Source organism: Hippocampus guttulatus, chromosome 2, assembly GCF_054856545.1.
Source record: "Hippocampus guttulatus isolate MCC_2025c chromosome 2, RoL_Hgut_1.0, whole genome shotgun sequence".
Classification (NCBI taxonomy): Eukaryota; Metazoa; Chordata; class Actinopteri; order Syngnathiformes; family Syngnathidae; genus Hippocampus; species Hippocampus guttulatus.
The window spans coordinates 2,041,401-2,060,583 of record NC_141262.1 but is presented as its reverse complement, the minus strand read 5'-3'; the positions used below and the strand labels follow the sequence as shown (position 1 = coordinate 2,060,583).

General features: G+C 42.8%; 1 protein-coding gene across 1 annotated transcript; it reads right to left on the bottom strand.

The window, feature by feature from the left end:
* Positions 1-6,218: 6,218 nt before the first annotated feature.
* qdpra (quinoid dihydropteridine reductase a) lies at positions 6,219-17,883 on the bottom strand. Its single transcript, XM_086106124.1, has 7 exons — positions 17,702-17,883; positions 17,470-17,562; positions 16,619-16,715; positions 15,812-15,952; positions 11,615-11,723; positions 8,745-8,828; positions 6,219-6,582 (listed from the first exon to the last, which is right to left on the bottom strand). The coding sequence occupies exons 1-7, from the start codon at positions 17,783-17,785 to the stop codon at positions 6,480-6,482; spliced, it is 711 nt and encodes a 236-aa protein (XP_085962250.1). The 5' UTR covers positions 17,786-17,883; the 3' UTR covers positions 6,219-6,479.
* Positions 17,884-19,183: the final 1,300 nt, after the last annotated feature.

Genomic DNA, 19,183 nt, shown 5'->3' with positions numbered 1-19,183 from the left:
CACAATTACACAAGACAATTTGACCCTTTGGTCATCTGCCACGGATGAGTTGCTTTCACGGGCCACATAAAATGACGCGGTGGGCCGAATTTGGCCCCTGTGCCTCGAGTGTGACACCCGTGCCGTAAAATAATACCAATTTTGTTTAGCGCTTGTCGTCAAGACTTTGGGCAGGAGGTTTGGTCGACCCAGGATTTTTGATAGAATTCAAACCCTGAACCTTCGAACCGTGAGGCAGACATGCTAACCACTAGAGCAGTGATTTCCAACCAGTGTGCCAAGACACGAGTGTACCGTGAGAGCTGGTTTGGGTGCATGTTTTTCAATTTTAGACATGCTCACCAATTATTATTTTAATAACCGATTAATCCAAATTTCCATCCCTTTATGACGAAAACGGAACAGTGTTTCAAGTTGATATGATGATTCAGTTCCTGGTTTGATCTATAACATGGGGAGTGTTAAACGTGGAGTAAACTCAAAAAATGTTATTTCAATATGTTCTTTGAGTCCCCATTGGCCTAAACATGGCATTCAATTAATAATCCATCTGTGGAATATGAATTAAGCACCAAAGGACATCTAAGGCGGTGGCCATTTTGACATTTACTGTTGACTGAAAACGACATCACAATTGCACAGGTAACCACCCATCACGGCTCAGCTTGCGAACATCACATGACCAAACGAACAAAACAGGTGAGCTGTGATTGGTTGTTACCTGAACTCTAAGCAACTCATCAGAATGCCGTGTTTAGGCTACTGCGGGTGCATACAATTTATTATAATGAAAAAAAAAGACTTCCCTCTTTCATTGTCAAGTAATTAGAAAAATAACGAAGACATTTTTCAAAGGTACCTGTGGCAACACCGATGGTGGGGTACCACTCCATGTTTGTCACTGAATACGATTACAAAAGCTTGAAACGTTTTTGATTGAGCTATGCTGACCTAACCACAACAAGCGCACCTCTGGCTCACCTCTGATCCGCTCGTATTTTTTGTTCACCAAAAAGAAAAACAACATTGAAGAAGTAGACTATAGGGCTGCCAGGAAGCCAAGCGGCGGGTGGGGGTTTCTGGGCTTCGCTTCTCACGCAACACATGTGCAGGCGTCTGGTCCTTGGGAGGCGGAGAGGTCCTTCCCCTGCAAGCTCGGGTTACATGTGAACCGCCGCCGCCCAGGGATAACCACTACCATCTGGCCTCACCTTCCATATGCATCTCGATGGCTTCCACATGCACGGCACCTCCTTGTCACACACACAGACTCAAACACACAAAACATGCAGTCATTTTGCAGAAATGGGCACACATAATAAAACACAAATTACCATTGTGCTGGTTACCTTAAAGAAGTCCTGCAAATACCCTTACGCAATTTTTTAAAAATTTGTCCATTTCATTTTTACATCAATGACAGCAATGTGTCCAGGTCATGATTAAGCAAAGCAATCCCAACACACGTCCCGTCCACTATACTTCAGTTTGAGCTTAACATGTTCCTTCCGTACAACTCAAATTTGGTTTCATCTGTCAACAAAATATTTTACCCGTCGTGCTGTGAGACCTCCTGGCGCACTTGAAATCTTCAAACCAGCAGCAATGTTGGTTTGGAGAGCTGTAGCTTCCTCCATGGTGTCCTCCCATGACATCCATTTCTGTTTAGTTCTCCTTGTAGATTTGTCAACAGAGAAGTTAGCATGTGCAAGAGATTTAGCTGACATTCTTGGACTTTTTTCCACAGCAGAGGATAACTCGCAGTACTCTTGCAGCCACAAGTACCAAGAGTGCACATTTTTCTCCCTTCGTTGCCTGTTTCAGCATGGAGCAGCGAATGACTTCGAGAGATACTATTTTTTTTTAAATAATTTATAGCTTCATTCAAGTGAGCAATTCTTAATTGTAGGTTTTCTGAGAGCTCTTCTTGAAAACACAAAAACTCCAGGGCCGCTTCAGCCAACACATCCAGTCTCGCCACATTGACTGCACTCTAAGATGGCTGTCTCCAATTAGCACTCTTTGGGGTCCACACACTTTTCCTACCTGCACATGTTGTGCCCAATAAAAACATTGCATATGTGGTATTAGTTTAAGCCGACTGTTTGTCTATTGCAGTGGTTCTCAATTATTTTCTATCATGCCCCCCCCAAGGAAGAGGAAAACATCTCGCCCCCCCCGGACGACTATAAATAGTATCATTTGTCTATAAAATTGTTATAAGTACACCTTTGCATAACACTGTATCCTTATTAACGTATCAGAGAATAAAAAAAGAAAGAAATACGGACCAACTTAATGGACCAACTTACAACAAAGAATAGAAGAAAAGATTTAAAGTGCATCTGAAATTCAAAAATAACATTAAATCCTTAATTTAACAATAAATATTTTTTGACTGACCATGTCAAACCATACAATATTGAAAAATAAAATTACATAAAATCACTAACTAATAATGCATTCAAACTAATCACCAACATTATCTCAGGAGCACAATATTAAAAAAAACCTTTAACCAGCAAAACAAAAATATATAAAGAAGGTCCGCTTCTTTTTTTTTTTTTTAATCAAAGATGATGTCTGGATTAATGGCTACAATGAGCACGTTTTGCAATGCACAGCTTTTCGAAGCGAGGTTTGAAGCAGGACACAGCAATTCTCAGCTCCTGCTCAATGTGTAGCCGGGACCTGTATTTTAGTTTACTGAAGTAGCAGTCACAAAGCGGTATGATTGTTGGCAATATTCGGCACGTTTTCGCTGAAAAAAACTCAAGCAGCTTATCAGCATGATTGGGGTGTAATGTCTTGAAGTGACGCCTTAATTTATTTGGCTTCATGCTGTCCGCGACCAAAAGTTTTAGACGCAGTAAGCACATTGATCTTTCCTCGTCTGCCACCGCAGTCACATTGAAGCCAAGCGCTACATACGCCTCGTCAAATTTCCTCCCTGAGAATGCTCCCTGCGCAACCTCTGCCAATGAGAGCGCCACTGCCCCCTAACGTAGTGGAGGTGCAACTGCACGTTATTTTAGGACAGTAAAAAAAATTAAAAAGCATGTTCCCCGAGGTCAAACGCACCCCCTCTTGACGGAGCATCGCACCCCCCCAGGGGGGCGCGCCCCACTATTTGAGAAACACTGGTCTATTGTGACTTCGATAAGATTAGATGATATTTTATGAGTGACTTATGCAGAAATTCAGGTAGGTTCACACTTTCTTGCAACAGTATGCTGATCGCATCATAATATTGATATTGTTTGATGTTGTCGCATTGTAATTCTCAGAGCTGATAACAAGGAATCGATGCACACATATGAACAACAGTGCACCCAGTGCCAGGTGTATTCACAGATATGCACCTTCACCCCCCCCCCCCCCCCGCCCACCCCAATACATGCACATGTGAGATTTTAAATCAACAAATTCACCTCAAGAGAGGGGGTAGGAGGGCAGGGGTATTTGTTTGTGGGGTGGGGTTGGTTCCGGGGGCACTCTTGTGGTTGACGTGCACAATGAATCACGAGCGGGCCGCCCGAATCTGAGAGCCTCGACTCCCCGCCCCGCCTTCTCTCCCCCGCCGTTAATAAGACTAAGTGTGAAATGCAATCTCCTCTTCTGCTTTCATGTCAGCACCTGAATAAAAACGGGTCACATTCATATTTTGGGGGGTTTGAGTTAGTGTATGATTTAACTGGGACAAAAATAAAACTAAAACTTACCTGAATATTGAACAATTAAAAAATTGTGTTACCTAAACAAAAGGGTGACTTTCTCTCGTTATTCTCATCTGCATTTCTCTTTCTTGAAAGGGGGAAAAAAAACAATTGCAATTGAAAAGTGGATTTTGAAAAAATGGCATTTTATTTTAAGGCGATATTGCCCAGTTTTAACTTCCAGTGTGAGTTATAAAAATCAGACCAATACAAATCTTTAAAAACCTTTTCCAACTTTGTGACCTATAACCTGCAAAACTGAAGTGAAAAAAAAAACTTTTAGTGAGGGGAACAAAAAAAAAACAACCAAGCAAAAGTGAGCACACACTCACATAGATCAGAATCAACTCGTCACATTCAAACTCAGATTAAAAGAGAGTCAGCACACATGCGTCCATTTTAAAATGCCTCTGATTTAACCCAAATATATTTTTGGGGTTTATATGTTTGCTAGTTGTTTTTTGGTTTGGTTTTATTTGATGAGTTTTGGCCTCACCTAGTTTTCTATATTCTGGGATAGCATCAAGAGATATCAAATACGGTTTATGTTTTGTCGTGATTTTCACACACAATTAAAAATGCTTGGTTGGTTTCACAACCCCAGCTGTGAATTTTGAGTGGTTTAGGTTACTTTTACCCAAGGTTTGGTTTAATATTCTGACGCGGCAAATTGAGTTGAAGATTGGATTTGGGTGGGCTGAAAAGCTAAAGCCGGTTTGAAATGAAATGTGTGTGCTGAAGTTGAAGTAAATTTAATGTAACATTTTGAGAAAATGTTAATGGTGGTTGGATGGCTCAGTGGGTAACACTGCTGACTTTGGATACAAGGCTCAAATCCAGTGAGGGCATACTGCCCACTCAAATGCACCAGGAAGGGCAATGAGTGTAGAGACTGTGCCAAACATATCAAGCGAGCGACTTACTGAGGCAACCCGTGACAGGGAGAAAAAAATGCTCGTAATCACACTGGTATTTTATTTTATTTTTTTAACCATAACAACCTAGCAAGACATTTCTTGATAGCTTGAACGCATCAGGAAGGGTAGTTTTTCTCCCCCTTGTTGGGTCAAAATCTTAACCCAATGTGCTGGGTCAAATCATCAATCCAATGCTCCGAGTATACTGTACGGTGAGTTCCAGTATTTCATCCAATTTGGGTTCTTTTTAACCCAGCAGTTTTAGGACTGCATAACATCTCCTTCCACAAAGGCGCCGTCGTGCCTCTGATACTAAGACATAAAATCCCAGGGTCAACTTCATCACCCGACTGTTCCGTGTCAGTGGCGTACACAGAAGAACGGGCACACTGAGCGCAGCAGCAAGGCATCATGGGAGGCGACGCTCACGCCTGTGAATGATCCCACCACCTCGAATAAATACATATCGGCTCCTCCAGGGAACAGGGCCCCGCTTTTGCTTCTTCCTATTAATCCTCAGCGGCGGTGATTTATCGCGGCGAGCTTGTCAACAGCCACGCGTGCACTCCCACGGCGGCACACACTATACGAGAAACAGCGAAAGTTTAACACTCCGCCTGTTTATGAGCATCGCCTCCACACTACTGCTGCGGAATATACGAGCTGCTGTTGTGCACACAACTGAAAACAGACCCGCTGAAAGAATCTATTGGTCATGGAATGGATGCAAGCGTGCATTTGCATTCGCCAAGGTGAGGCGCGGGGGGTGGGGGGTGGGGGGGGGGGGCGAACGAAGAGGAGTGTGTAAATTATTTTTATGCCCAAGCACAGATGCATGCCGTGCATGCAGGCGTGACTCTTGTTAAACACTGCCATCTGGTGGAGGAAAACATACCGCATGCAACATGCTTTTTTTTTTTTCTTGTCAAGAAGGCCCCAGAATAAAAAAAGACATCCAAAAATATTAAACTATAAATTGTTGCCTTGGGAATTGTCATTTGTCAACAACGTTTTTTTGGGCTACATTTTTGAAATGTAAAATAAAGAAATAAATAAAAGGATAATTGTGTCCTTTAAAACGAGATGGATAATTCTTTTCAATGTGTCAAGATCGCTGGTGAAAGAGCTAATTGATGAGTGTCAGTTTATTTAAATGAATGTGCATGTTTATGTTCCACACACACACACACACACACACCCTGAACCAGTGGCCAGCCCATCGCAGGGCACACATAGACAAACAACCATCCGCGCTCATACTCACACCTACAATTTCGAGTGTTCAATCAGCCTACTATGCATTTTTTTGGAATGTGGGAGGAAACCGGAGTACCCGGAGAAAACCTGGGGAGAACATGATAACTCCACACAGGAAGGACGAAGCCGGGATCGAACCCATGACCTCTGCACTGTGAGGTCAACGCACTAACGCCCTGCATCGAAACTATAACCACAATAATAAAGACTGTAAAATAAATTGATGGTGCTCCTAAGTGAGAATTATTCTTTTCATGATTGGTTCTCATTCGAGCATGTGAATCTAATATTTTGGCCCATCACTTGTTTTCACGCCAATAAAACGCACTTCTGAACATCACACTGTTGCTTTTATTATGATATAGTGTTGTTGACAAGCAGCCATGGCCTAACTGCAATAGTGACACTCACAGCTAGATGGCACTCTTATCCTTCATGTAACACTGAACTCTTTCCCTTCTCCTTTTCTCTCAGCCAGCTTGCCTTCAAACTCCATCACCTCCTGATCCTCCTCTCTATCTCCTCCCCGTCTTTATCTTCTATTCTCCCTCGACGACAATGCCGCCACTGCGGCCTGTCTGTCCGCCCTCTACGGCGCCGCCACGGCCTGAGTTTTCCCGCCGGAGGTAAGCAGCTGCATCAGGCTGCCTGACACCGGCCTGTCGGTGCCCGTGGCCCAGTGGAAGAACGTTCTGCATTGGGGGGAAGTGGAGGAGGAAGCGGAGATTAAAACATGGCTGCCAACACCTTCAAATGTAGATTCTGCATCACAGTGGAACCTCCAAGATGTACAATACATTTACGGACACCGGTGGAGTTGTGAAACAATTTTTCCCCATCAGATATAATGAAAATGTATAATAGCTAGCATTCTAAACATTCTTATGTTTAAAGACAAGTCAAACATTAACAGCAATTAAAATAACGGAAAATTCAAGGAACCATACTATTGAAGTCTTTTTTTTCCAATTGTGTTTGTAAAGGAAGATGAGCAGTATGGGATTTTTTTTTTTTAAACTGAGCAGCTAACACCGGCTGGAAATAGCAAAAAACAGATGAAGCCCTGCAAAATAGTTTTTAATTGTCGATGTTGTTTATCATGTACATATACTACAAACTATGATTCCAAAACATTAAAAAATTATTCCAGAATCATCTTCCATTACAATAGTGTATGAAGGATAATGACATATCACCAATGTTTATGTGAATCTCTTTTCATTTTGGATGCTTTTGGATGATTAAACAAGCCCCCGGTGAAAGTGACCCATTGACATCATTGCTTTTCCTGAGCAATGAACATGATTAGGAGGTTTCATGCATACCCTTTCAGTGCTGACAAACGCACAATGCCAGGAATTATGACGCACGCTCATCACGCGCAAGGTCATCGCACTAATGAAAAAGACGAGGATTGAAACGATCGCCATCACTTTTCATTTCCCCCATCGGGTGGATTCTTATCTATTTGCGTCCCTCCGACCCTCATCTAATCTCAATCTAATCCCTCCGGTAATCTGGTGTGGGGGGTTTTCCCCACACATCTGTTTAAGGGCATCTGCATTTGTTCTCGTTTCAAAACCGACGTCCAGGATTCAATATAGACCGTTGACATTATCAAGAAGAAACTAAAACCAAGGAAAATAACGCAACTGTGGTCAACATAAAACCACTACCTCACTTTACCCACAATAGTCACAAGTGCCATTGTTTATGTTGTTTATATTGTCTATACCGTTTATACCAGGGGTGCCCATTACGTCGATCCTGATCTACCGGTAGATCTAAAACAGGTCCCAAGTAGATCCGAAGAGTGTCGAGGAGCAAAAAAACAAACAAACAACCATTTGTGTGTCTTTGTACATGTTAGTAATATATTTTTTGTGTTAATGTACGCTGCACCATAATCATCCTATCAGTCTCCTTTTCACAAAATAAATATTTAAAAAAATAAAACAAAGCAGGTAAATCTTGAATTTATGGTGGCGCGCGATAAGATAAGATATCCCTTTATTTGTCCCGCAATGGGGAAATTACAGTCAGAATTCAGAAAGGAAAACGCTGGGTAGGAAGAGGGGAAAAAAATGACATGTCCGATGACATCACCGGAAGTCGTTTGCGCTCAGCAGGCTGCAATTGCAGCTTGTGATCAGAGCTGTTGCGCTCTATCTTTTATCGTCATTATTCTCATTCAGAGTTTGCTTCGTGTACAATTCACCGGGGGCACGAGCAAAGAATAGGAATCTAGGAGGGCCCAGGGAAGCACTTTAAAACGGTACGTGTGAGCTACGATAGTTAACAGGCTGCAAAAGTGCGTCGCATGCCTCCGTTTCAGGCTGTTTCTCATCATGGCGTGTGTGCGCGTGCGTGTGGGTGTGTGTGTCGGTAAGGGTAGATCCCGTGAGGTTAGTTGATTGAAAAGTAGGTCTTCGGTCCAAAAAGTTTGGGCACCCCTGGTTTATACTGTTCAGATGACATATTATGTCTTTATATACAGTGTAGTGTAGTTGCTATCTTGTCTTAGCTGTGTGTGTATAATAAGATAATAAAACCTTTATTAGTCTCGCAATGGAGAAATTCCCAATTCACAGCAGCAAAGTTATGAAAGGAAGAAGTAGAACAACAAAATGCACAGCATGTTTGCACTGAGGATTGAGAGGAAGAAATTTAATCTATGCTGCATGTCATACATAAAGTATATTTGACAATAAAGATGACCTTGACCTTGATGATTAACTGTGTCTTATATTTGAAATTCCTCACCACTCATACAAGTAATAGAACTATTACTGTCCCCTAATTAATGGATTCTACGTAATTATAATGAGTGGTAACGTAACAAACTGATACTCACTCTGCGACAAATTCCAGTGGTGTCCATGTGCCGAAATCGGCGTCGGGCATGAACTTCCTATTCATTGGCGTATCCAAGGTAACCCTGTTGTGAAACGGAGGCAGATGACAATCAAGGCAAGCAGCTGGAGAAGCGTTTGGCCCCTGATTCCTTAACAATCATCATTGTGAGCAAATATACAGAGTTGAATATGAAGGCTTGAAAGCCTGCCCGATGGCAAAAGCAGAGAAAGAAAACACAGAAAGCAATAGGAATGAATGATGGAACAAGTCTGAAACTATTTCTCTTGGTCTTGTTTGTTTTTTAACACGGTTGTGCAGACCTACAATAAACAAACATATTTTTGCTTGAATTTTGTGTGTGCAAGTTCTGGATGTTGTGAAAGGACCCTGAATGCACCATGGTACTTGCACCACATGGGTGTGCCATGGATGTGATTCTGCCCTGCCTGCGTGTGATCTCAACTGTTTGTTGACACCCCAAATTGGAGTTTACTGTAAAACTAAACACACAACAAAAAGAATTACACACATTGCAGATTTATGTTGAAGTCAATCTAAAAAAACAAAACATAACAAAAAAACATGCTAATAGGGAAGTGCATCAACATCCAGGAGTGATATTGCGTCAAATAATGAATATTCACACACAGACGCTGTGGGAACACATACCATCAGCTAATATAACAACGCTCAAAAACACATATTTTTCCCCAATCTGAGAAAAATTAAATTAAGAGAGTTAGTTGGAAGGCAACTTTTTTTTCAACTCTTCTGATCTCATTTGAAGTGCTTGCTTCATACATGCACAACACCACATTGCCCCTAAAAGGCCAACATTTGCGTAGCGGGAACAGCCGGTATTTTATTTTCATTTTCTTTTTATCGCAATTATTTTAGTGTGTTACTGTAGTCTGTTATCAATTTATTTTCTGGTTGTTCTTTTGTTTAAAGTTTTCAAGGATTCAAGCAATGTTTATACCAAAACACACATTTCCACAAATTATGGCAGAAAATACAACGCCGGAGATCTCCGCTTAGTCCAGATCCAAGACTTGTGAAAATAAAAATAAAACAAAATAACATTAACAAAAAAAAAATTGACAGAGATAAGAGAGATGCATCTTCATAGTTTGATTGTGTGCGAAAATGCAATGCAGCCAAGGTGTGTTTGCAGCAGAATGAAAATTCAACAGGCTTCAATTGCATTTATTAACAAGGTTGTTTTTTTTTTTACTTGACAAAAAAAAAAATAGTGTTAAAGAATAAAGTGTTCAATGTTGCAAGGCCGAATGGGCATGAGGCTATGATGGTACTTTTGAGTAGTTCAGTTTTGGTAGTTGAATAAATACGATGTTTTGAAATAATAAATAATTGTTTTTATGAATTACGATTTCAATGTTGGTCAAAACAATGGCAATTATTATTTTGTGCATAAGCATCCGGCCCTACCGCTTAGTCACTCAGAGGCGTTTGTATCATTTTTTTTAAAGGCTGAATTTGGGATGTCATTGCATTGTGGAGTTGAGGCCAGAGAGGGAAAAAAGCTCCCTCAAAAGGAACCACATGCTTGCCAGGCGGCAGTCGTGTGACTGAAAGTTGGTGCGTGGGGGGTGAAATACAGCAGAAATGCAAGTCATTGGGCGAATGCAAAACAGATGTGACAGCTTCCCTTGAGCATGCTGCCGCAGTTAGTGGAAAGCGCAACGAAATTGAAGACACAATGTCGATATCTCGTACCCCAACCCCCCAAAAAAATAAAAAATAAAATGTGTATATATATATATATATATACACACACACACACACACACACACACACCTCGGTTTTCGAACGTCTCTGTTGTCGACCAAATCTATTTTCGACCAAAAATTGAGTTTTTTATGCCTCGGATTACGACCGAAAATCGGTTCTTGACCAAACCAAGTGCACTAGAATGCGCCACTTGACTCCTCTCGCCTTCCTTACACGAGGAAGTGACGCCATTGTGAGCAGACGTGTTCAATACAGAATTTTTTTTTTAAAGAGCCTGGTTTCGGTTTTCGAACAGCCCTCTGGAATGGATTACGGTCAAAAACCGAGGTATGACTGTATATGTATATGTATATATAAGTGTGTGTGTGTGTGCGAAGGAACATCCTAAATTGCCATGATGATTGAGCAGAAGGGCACCATTCAGCGAAAACAGACCCACCAGAGATCTGCCATTTGCATCCTAATTTATGTTGGATGTCTGCTGCTTATCTTTGCCTCGCTTGCTTATCTGTCTGTCTGTGACGCATGTGAAAAATGGCTTAGAAATGCGCAGCCGTGTCTTCTTAGCAAATTTTTTTTTTAATTTAAAACAATGGTTGTTCATTTAATGTCTCAAAAATGCATTTGAATTATTTTGAATTCATACATTTTTACTTTTCAAAATGTATTTTTTTTTAAATACAGAACTATAATTACCTTGTTTGTTTTTTTTAATCAATATGACTTCATCTGGGTTTTTTTTGTTTCTTTGAGTTGTTTTAGTTCAGTTTCAATGTATTTATTCATATCTACATCTAATTAAAGGGAGGCTTTCATTTAAGACCATTTTTGGAATAACACTGAACATTGTTTGCGGTATATTACAAATTTCACTGTGAGTAAGTTGAAAACAAAATGTTACAAAGGTTCATGTTTAATTCATCCGAGGGACTGTTTTCATGCCAACAGCGTTCAAGGGAGCTCTACAGTAAACTCTTTGATATTTCCAGAGGTTGACACACCTGCTGACTATATGGGGGTCCGGCATCTATGAGCGCAACGGCAAGTCAATTATAATTCAATGTAATACACACAGTTGTCATTAGTACCTGGGAAACAATGCAATTGAGGACTTACGGCAAGATGGCCACCGCGGCAGCCCCGGTAGGCATCCCGCTGTTTTTGCCTGCCAGACTCCGACATAGCTGGTGCACAGCGGCCTTGGCCATCCCGTAGCCCATCATGCCTTCGAGTCAACAAAGGAAATAGGTGGGGGAAAATATAAGAGGAGTTGGATAAAGATGTTTTGTAGTTTTAACATCTGGATGCACTAAACAAGTCCCTACCCCCACCCGACCATGTAAAGTGGCTTTCCAAGGAATCCCAAGAATTCCTGCCTGGCGCAGTCTGGTGGCACGCCAATTAAGAACAGAGTGAGGGGAGTTCTCCAAGTTTTTTTGTGATGGTTAAATTAGTTAAAAGTCCAAGCTAGAATGGATGCTAAGTTGAGGTCAACCTGGGGGCATGGACCTCTGCTGTCACACAGACTGCAGGTTCGATCCCCTTGCATTATTGACGATGACCTAATGAGTATGTTTTTTTTTAACATCAAAATCTGTTTTAATGGCCACTAACCTAATGGTGTCCAATGTGTAAATAACGGTTCAAAGCAGTTGCCTTAGCAACGTCAATAAAAATAAGAAAACAGATACTGTTCATATTTACCTTTCAGACAGAGTGCAAATCTAATCGAGGGTGGCAGAGTTTATCTATTCTATTGCAGATGACGGTACAGGTTGAATAATTACACAAAACCATCGAGGCCAGTCAATATGGATCATTTTAAACACTTGATAGACATTGCTTTTTGCTTTTATATTATTATTGCTTATATATATATGTGTGTGTATATATAAAAAAAAAATCCTCGTCTCACCCCTCGGGTGGTGTCCGTCCCTCATTCAGCTCGGGTCCTCTACCAGAGGCCAGGAAGCTTGAGGGTTCTGCGCAGTATCCTTGCTGTTCCCAGCACTGCACATTTCTGGACTGAGATGTCCGATGTTGTTCCCGGGATCTGTTGCAACCACTCATCTAGTTTGGGGGTCACTGCCCCGAGTGCTCCGACCACCACAGGCACGACTGTCACCTTTACCTTCCAGGCTCTCTCCAGCTCCTCTCTGAGCCTTTGGTATTTCTCAAGTTTCTCGCGTTCCTTCTTTCTGATGTTTCCATCACTTGGGACCGCGACATCCACTACAACGGCTTTCCTCTGCCCTTTATCTATGATCACGATATCTGGTTGGTTCGCCATTACCATCTTGTCAGTCTGGATCTGGAAGTCCCACAGGATCTTCGCTCTGTCATTCTCCACCACCTTCGGAGGTGTTTCCCATTTTGACCTTGGGGTTTCCAGTCCATACTCCGCACAGATGTTTCGGTAGACTATGCCAGCCACCTGGTTATGGCGTTCCATGTAGGCTTTCCCTGCCAGCATCTTACACCCTGCAGTTATGTGTTGGATCGTCTCAGGTGCCTCTTTGCACAACCTACACCTTGGGTCTTGTCTGCTGTGGTATATCTGGGCCTCAATGGCTCTGGTGCTCAGGGCCTGCTGCTGAGCAGCCAGGATGAGTGCCTCTGTGCTGTCCTTCAGGCCAGCCCTCTCTAGCCACTGATAGGACTTCTTGAGATCAGCCACTTCAGTTATGGTCCGGTGGTACATCCCATGTAGGGGCTTGTCCTCCCATGATGGTCCCTCTTCCAGCGCCTCATCCTCTGTTCCCCATTGTCTGAGACATTCTCTGAGTACGTCATCCGTTGGAGCCTTCTCCTTGATGTATTCATGGAGCTTGGATGTTTCATCCTGGACAGTGGCTCTCACACTCACTAGTCCCAGGCCTCCTTCCTTTCGGCTTGCGTACAGTCTCAGGGTGCTGGATTTGGGATGGAACCCTCCATGCATGGTTAGGAGCTTTCGGGTCTTAACGTCCGTGGTCTGAATCTCTTCCTTTGGCCACCTTATTATTCCTGCAGGGTATCTGATCACTGGCAGGGCATAGCTGTTTATAGCCCGGGTCTTATTCTTGCCATTGAGCTGGCTTCTTAGGACTTGCCTCACTCGCTGGAGGTATTTGGCCGTAGCCGCTTTCCTTGTTGCCAGTTCGAGGTTGCCATTGGTTTGTGGTATACCGAGGTACTTGAAGCTGTCCTCAATGTCTGCTATTGTTCCTTCAGGGAGTGAGACCCCTTCAGTGCGGACTACCTTTCCTCTCTTAGTCACCATCCGACTACATTTCTCGAGCCCGAATGACATCCCGATGTCGCTGCTGTAGATCCTGGTTGTGTGGATCAGGGAGTCTATGTCCCTTTCACTCTTAGCATACAGCTTTATGTCATCCATGTAGAGGAGGTGACTGATCGTAGCTCCATTTCTGAGGCGGTATCCGTAGCCTGTCTTGGTGATTACTTGGCTTAGGGGGTTCAGTCCTATGCAGAACAGCAGTGGGGAGAGTGCATCACCTTGGTATATGCCACATTTGATGGACACCTGGGTAAGTGGCTTGCCATTGGCTTCAAGTGTGGTTTTCCACATCCTCATCGAGTTCGCAACGAAGGCTCTTAGGGTCCTGTTCACCTTATAAAACTCCAAGCATTCAGTGATCCATGTATGTGGCATTGAGTCATATGCTTTCTTGTAATCAATCCAGGCTGTGCACAGGTTGGTATGTCGGGACCTGCAGTCTTGTACAATACAATACAATACATGCTGATTTATGTAGCGCTTTCAGCCTGTTTATTCGTCTGGCCTCATTCTCTTTCATGTACCGCTTTAGGCAGCTGGACAAGGCTTGGATCCTTTGTTTGGCAGTTTCGAGTGCTTCAGGTGTGGTCATCTGGATGTACCTCTCGGGTATCGGCCTTTTCATCACACCTCTCTGGGCCTCCGTCAATTGACTCACATCTTTCCGAGCCGCCTTGATCTTAGCCTCCAACCGTCTTTTCCATGGTGGGTAACATATCTCATGGCTTCCATGGTTGCTCTTATAGCCAAGCATCTCTAGGATCACTGATGCTGAAGCGTATATCAGCTGATTGGTTTCCGTGATCGTTACGGTAGGGATCGCCCTCAGTGCTGCATTCACACTTTCCATGAGACCTTCAGGTGGTACTTCACATAGCCGTTGTAATCGGTTTCTAGGTTGCCCAGCTTTCATTCTCGCCATGATCTTAGCTTTCAGGTCAGTTGCTGCCTCGCTTAGCATTTCATTCATTGGGGCTGGCCTCCCAGTCTCATCATCTGCATTCATTGGGGCTTGCCTCCCAATCTCCGGTATGACCTCCTCCTCTGATCTGGCAGCCTGGGGCCCTTCACCATGGAACCTGCGTTGTACCTCATCAATCTCAAGTTGTGACAGCAGTTGCCGTTTGTGGATGTTGGAACACTGAGCTACTAGTTGTTTCGTGGTCAACCGTGACTGTGGGTTTCGAGGTAACCATTTAGCCCACATTCTCTGCATGTAACCCCTCTGACTAGGGTTGCTTGAGTAGTAGCATTCCAGCAGAGCCAAATTATTGCATCTCGCCCATCTCCGCTTTGTTCCAGTAGCCCATTTTTCATCAAGGTGCTCTGGTTCCCCAACACCTGACGCAGACTTTGTTTGGCCGGGCGACGTCTGAGCACTTGATAGACATTGCTTTGTCATGTCATTCGTTTTATTGTCTCTCATCATTGTATGAGGTAGGCATTAGCGTGAAGGATCTTGCCCAAGGACCCACACTGGATGGAGTTATGTGCTCATTTTTTTGCCCCAAGCGGGATTCGAACCACCGTCTCCCGTACGCCAAACCGATGCCTTACCAACTGAGCTACCCAGCCACTCAGTTGGTAATATATATAAATATATATATTTTATGCATACATACTGTACATATAATTTTTTTTCTTTCAGGGCAGCAAAATATTTTGCAGCAGTCTCCCCCACATGAATTCCGGCCAGTTACTTTCTAAATATTGACTCGGCCTCGCTTTGCCAGTGATCGAAATGAGGCGATTGGTTCGTGGCCAGGTCAGCATGCCGAATGATGGACAAACAAGACCATCAGAGCATTGACTTTCTGTTTACGAAGCACAGAACTGTCCATTTTTTTCCCCTCTTGCTAACATCCATTTTATCGGCACATCTTCCGATAACAGAGCCGATTCCCTACGGTGTTTTCTATTGACTTTTCTATCATCCATCATCTCTATTGACAAGGTGGACAACACACATAGATCAATCAGCTCACGTGGATGCGAATGGTAAACACACACAAACACACAAGAGTAGACCTCACCTCCGGTGCCTGACAGAGCGGCTTTGGCCCCTGCTAAAGTCAACAGACCTCCTTGCTTCAGGTGCACTGCCGCCAGGTGGCTGGAGATGGTGGAGGTCCACACGCTTTGTTTCCACATTAGATCTGTGTTCTTGTACATGTCTGAAGAGCAAAAACACACAATTACGATGCTCGATTAGATACTGGAAATCTCAAAGGTGTATCCTAGTATAGACCAGGAAAAGAAAAATAGCCATTCACATCCGTTTCACTAATTAAAATTGGGTGAACATAATAGCCCACATGAAAAAGTCTCCAGATCGCATGTCCGAAACTGAATAGGAAGTTGGTCATTTTGTTTTCATGTAGACTTTTTGGGATGAATTCTGTGGGCTCATAATTTGCCGAACTCCTCCAAGAGAATTTGTCCAAATTACTCCCAACTGGAAAGAAGAATCCGAGACAGATGGGATGCTAAACTTCCAAGCTTTTTGGCCAATCCAAGGTAATATGGGCGGAAAATTCCATCAAAGTCCTATAATTTGCCATGGAAAAAAAATGTAGCCAGTCATTCTACTCCCGTTCTCTCCTTTTTGGGGTTATCAAGGCATTTTAAAAGTCTTGTATACAAATAGCTGGTTCACCCTAGTGCTTGATCACCCATCAAGTATGATACATTTTATTCACAATCATTTTATTAAGACACCTGGCAACCATTTTTAATTGTAGGGAAAATGTCATAAGTCTGCTTTAACATGCCCCAAAACTCACCAAATTTATAAAAACAGATTTCATTCGGTTACTTAAAGTTACACGTTGAGTTCTTACCTTTAGAACTGCAATTTCCTCCCGCCCATCCGCCGGCCACGCACAAAATTGCATCTACCTTCTGTTCCCCAAGCAGTTGGGCCACATCTGATGTGACCTATGGATAAATAATAGTCACAAAAAAAGTTGGTGAAACAAATCTATTAAGACATGACAAACATATCATGCACTCGAGGGCTTGTGTGGGGCAGGGGGGTGGTCCTGTTCGCAATTTTTTTTGGGGTAATCTGTATCAGATGTCTGTGGTCACAAGGCAACTTAACAACAAAGGATCTTTGAAAATAAATCAAACCAATGAATTCACTGCCTTTTTAAAATTTAAATATAGCAATATTTGACTTGTTCAAATGTACAGCCAGACAGTATATTAGGGGCTATTATTTGTTAGTAGTAGGAACAAGCACGAGACAATGTTCTTTTTAAATCGCTACTTTACATTTAAACATTTCCCCCCGCCTGATTAGGCAAGGACCCCCCCCCCCCCTCCCCGCCACACACACACACACACACACACACACACACACACACACACACACACACACACGCACACGCACACGCACGCACACACACGAGAGAAAAATGAAAAACGCTATTTAAACGCATCACCAGCAAACAAATAAACAAAGGTCACTCTCCCTGGAACTTGAACGCAACGCCAGCTAAAACAAACGCTGCAGCAAGTGACGTGAGCGCAACAACATCTCAGAAACGGACAAAGCCTCTCCAAAACAAACTAACCGTATTTTACCATACATTGGTAATTTAAAAGCACCACGTTGTATTTGTATACTAGTCTATGAAGTTTAGTGGAATATGAATGAATTGTCTCCACGCTATCTGTCATCACTCACCTGGCCAGCCTGCTCGCAGAATGAGTCCGTTAACTTCACAATGATGTTCTCGTTAGCTTCCTCGTTAGCAGCCATGTCGATATTGGCAACCCACTGATAGATCATAAGAGTGAAAACGTTTTAATCCAGGTTTATTTGAACTCCACTGAGGTAAAAAAAATGTTGTGAACCGGTGGTTCGCAATCTAGTTAGCTACCGGGGTAGCCTGTTTGGCTAGCAAGCGTCCACTCACCCATCCTTTGGATTTGAAATGCTGGACACATTTGGAGCCCAAGGCTCCTCTTCCGCCATAAACGATCACTTTGTTAGCAGCCATGCGTCCGCCGGGTGGAGCAGCCAGGAAGTATGCCGAGGAAGACACAGGCAGCCAACTACAGGGAAAGCGGAAAGAGGAGAGGAGGCGGCTCCCTTGGCGAGCAACAGGTTGGTGCAGCTGAGTTGAGGATGCGTTCATGATACACTGTTATTTCGGCTTTCGTATTCACCGTACGCTGTATGGTTACAGTGTAATTTGTATGCACACAAAAAAAACTAAAATAAGAGTTATTTTATATCAAGCTGAGTCATAAAGGGAGACCAAGATAAAAATGATTAGGATTTGCTTGACTGCGGTACCTTGTAACAATTAAGAAAGATCAAGAGGTAGTTTAGATATCCAACTTTGGTGAAGTAACATGATAAGTACATGTACAACATAAAAGTAACATGTCTCTCGATAAACAGGTTTGTGCAATGGTATTGATGGGTGTGTTCATGGAGACATTGACCCACCCTCCTCTAACTACCCCCCTCGTACTCATGTTCTCGTACCACCAAACTGAAAGTTTTTTTTAAAAAAAAATCAAGATTAATAATCAGACGATGACGAGAGTAAAATGGTTATCGTTTACCTGAGTGGTTACCAAGGACCAAATCGGCAAGATAAATAATAATTTATGAGTAATTTATGCGGTACCCTGCGTTGCGAAACGGACATCAAGTCATGTATCTCGTTCAACAAATTGGTGATCGGATTTGATGATGCGTTCATGGAGAAGTCCTAATTCTAATTTGTCTTCTCAATTGTTTTATGCAATCCCGGAAATGAAAATCGTGTGTTCCCCGTGTAAAATTTTAACAAGTATTTTTTATAGTACGAATAATCAGCAAGAGTTGATCACAGAAGAATTGCTACCCACAATCTTGCTGCTGTAGACTGTAAATTTCCCCAGTGTGGGACAAATAAAGGATATCTTAATTAATCATTAGGGTATTTATTTATTTATTTATTTGCGTGGTTTGTTTTTGTGCCAGCAATCTCATTTCTATCTGCGCAGAGGGGGTGAGATGCTGATGACACAGCAGAAAGCAGCATCATTGTTCTTGTGGTCTGCACTGTGTCACTGTTGTATGCCACCCGCTCATGAATAACACAGTATTGTGTATGCAAGGCTCTGATGTACTGTATATCACATTTTGCTTTATGATACATGCATCAGCGTACTGCTGTGGATGCAGAAGAACGGAAAGAACTGGAGATGTCCTGCTGTTCAAGCACACAACATTGTGGAGCGATCCATGGGGAGAGTCTACCAAAATGATCATGTTCGTTTTGAAAACAACACTGCGGAGCGATCACATGTGAAACTCAACAGGATAGTGAGTGGTCATCCAACAACACACTATTGTGGCATGACAAATTGTCGTGAAAGCACACAACATTGTGGAACAATCG

Coding starts and splice junctions, on each gene's coding strand:
- qdpra (XM_086106124.1), bottom strand. CDS start 17,785: ATGGCTGCTAACAAAGTGATCGTTTATGGCGGAAGAGGAGCCTTGGGC. Junction 16,716..17,469: donor TCTGCGAGCAGGCTGGCCAG/GTGAGTGATGAC, acceptor ATTTATCCATAG/GTCACATCAGATGTGGCCCA. Junction 15,953..16,618: donor AGGAAATTGCAGTTCTAAAG/GTAAGAACTCAA, acceptor TTTGCTCTTCAG/ACATGTACAAGAACACAGAT.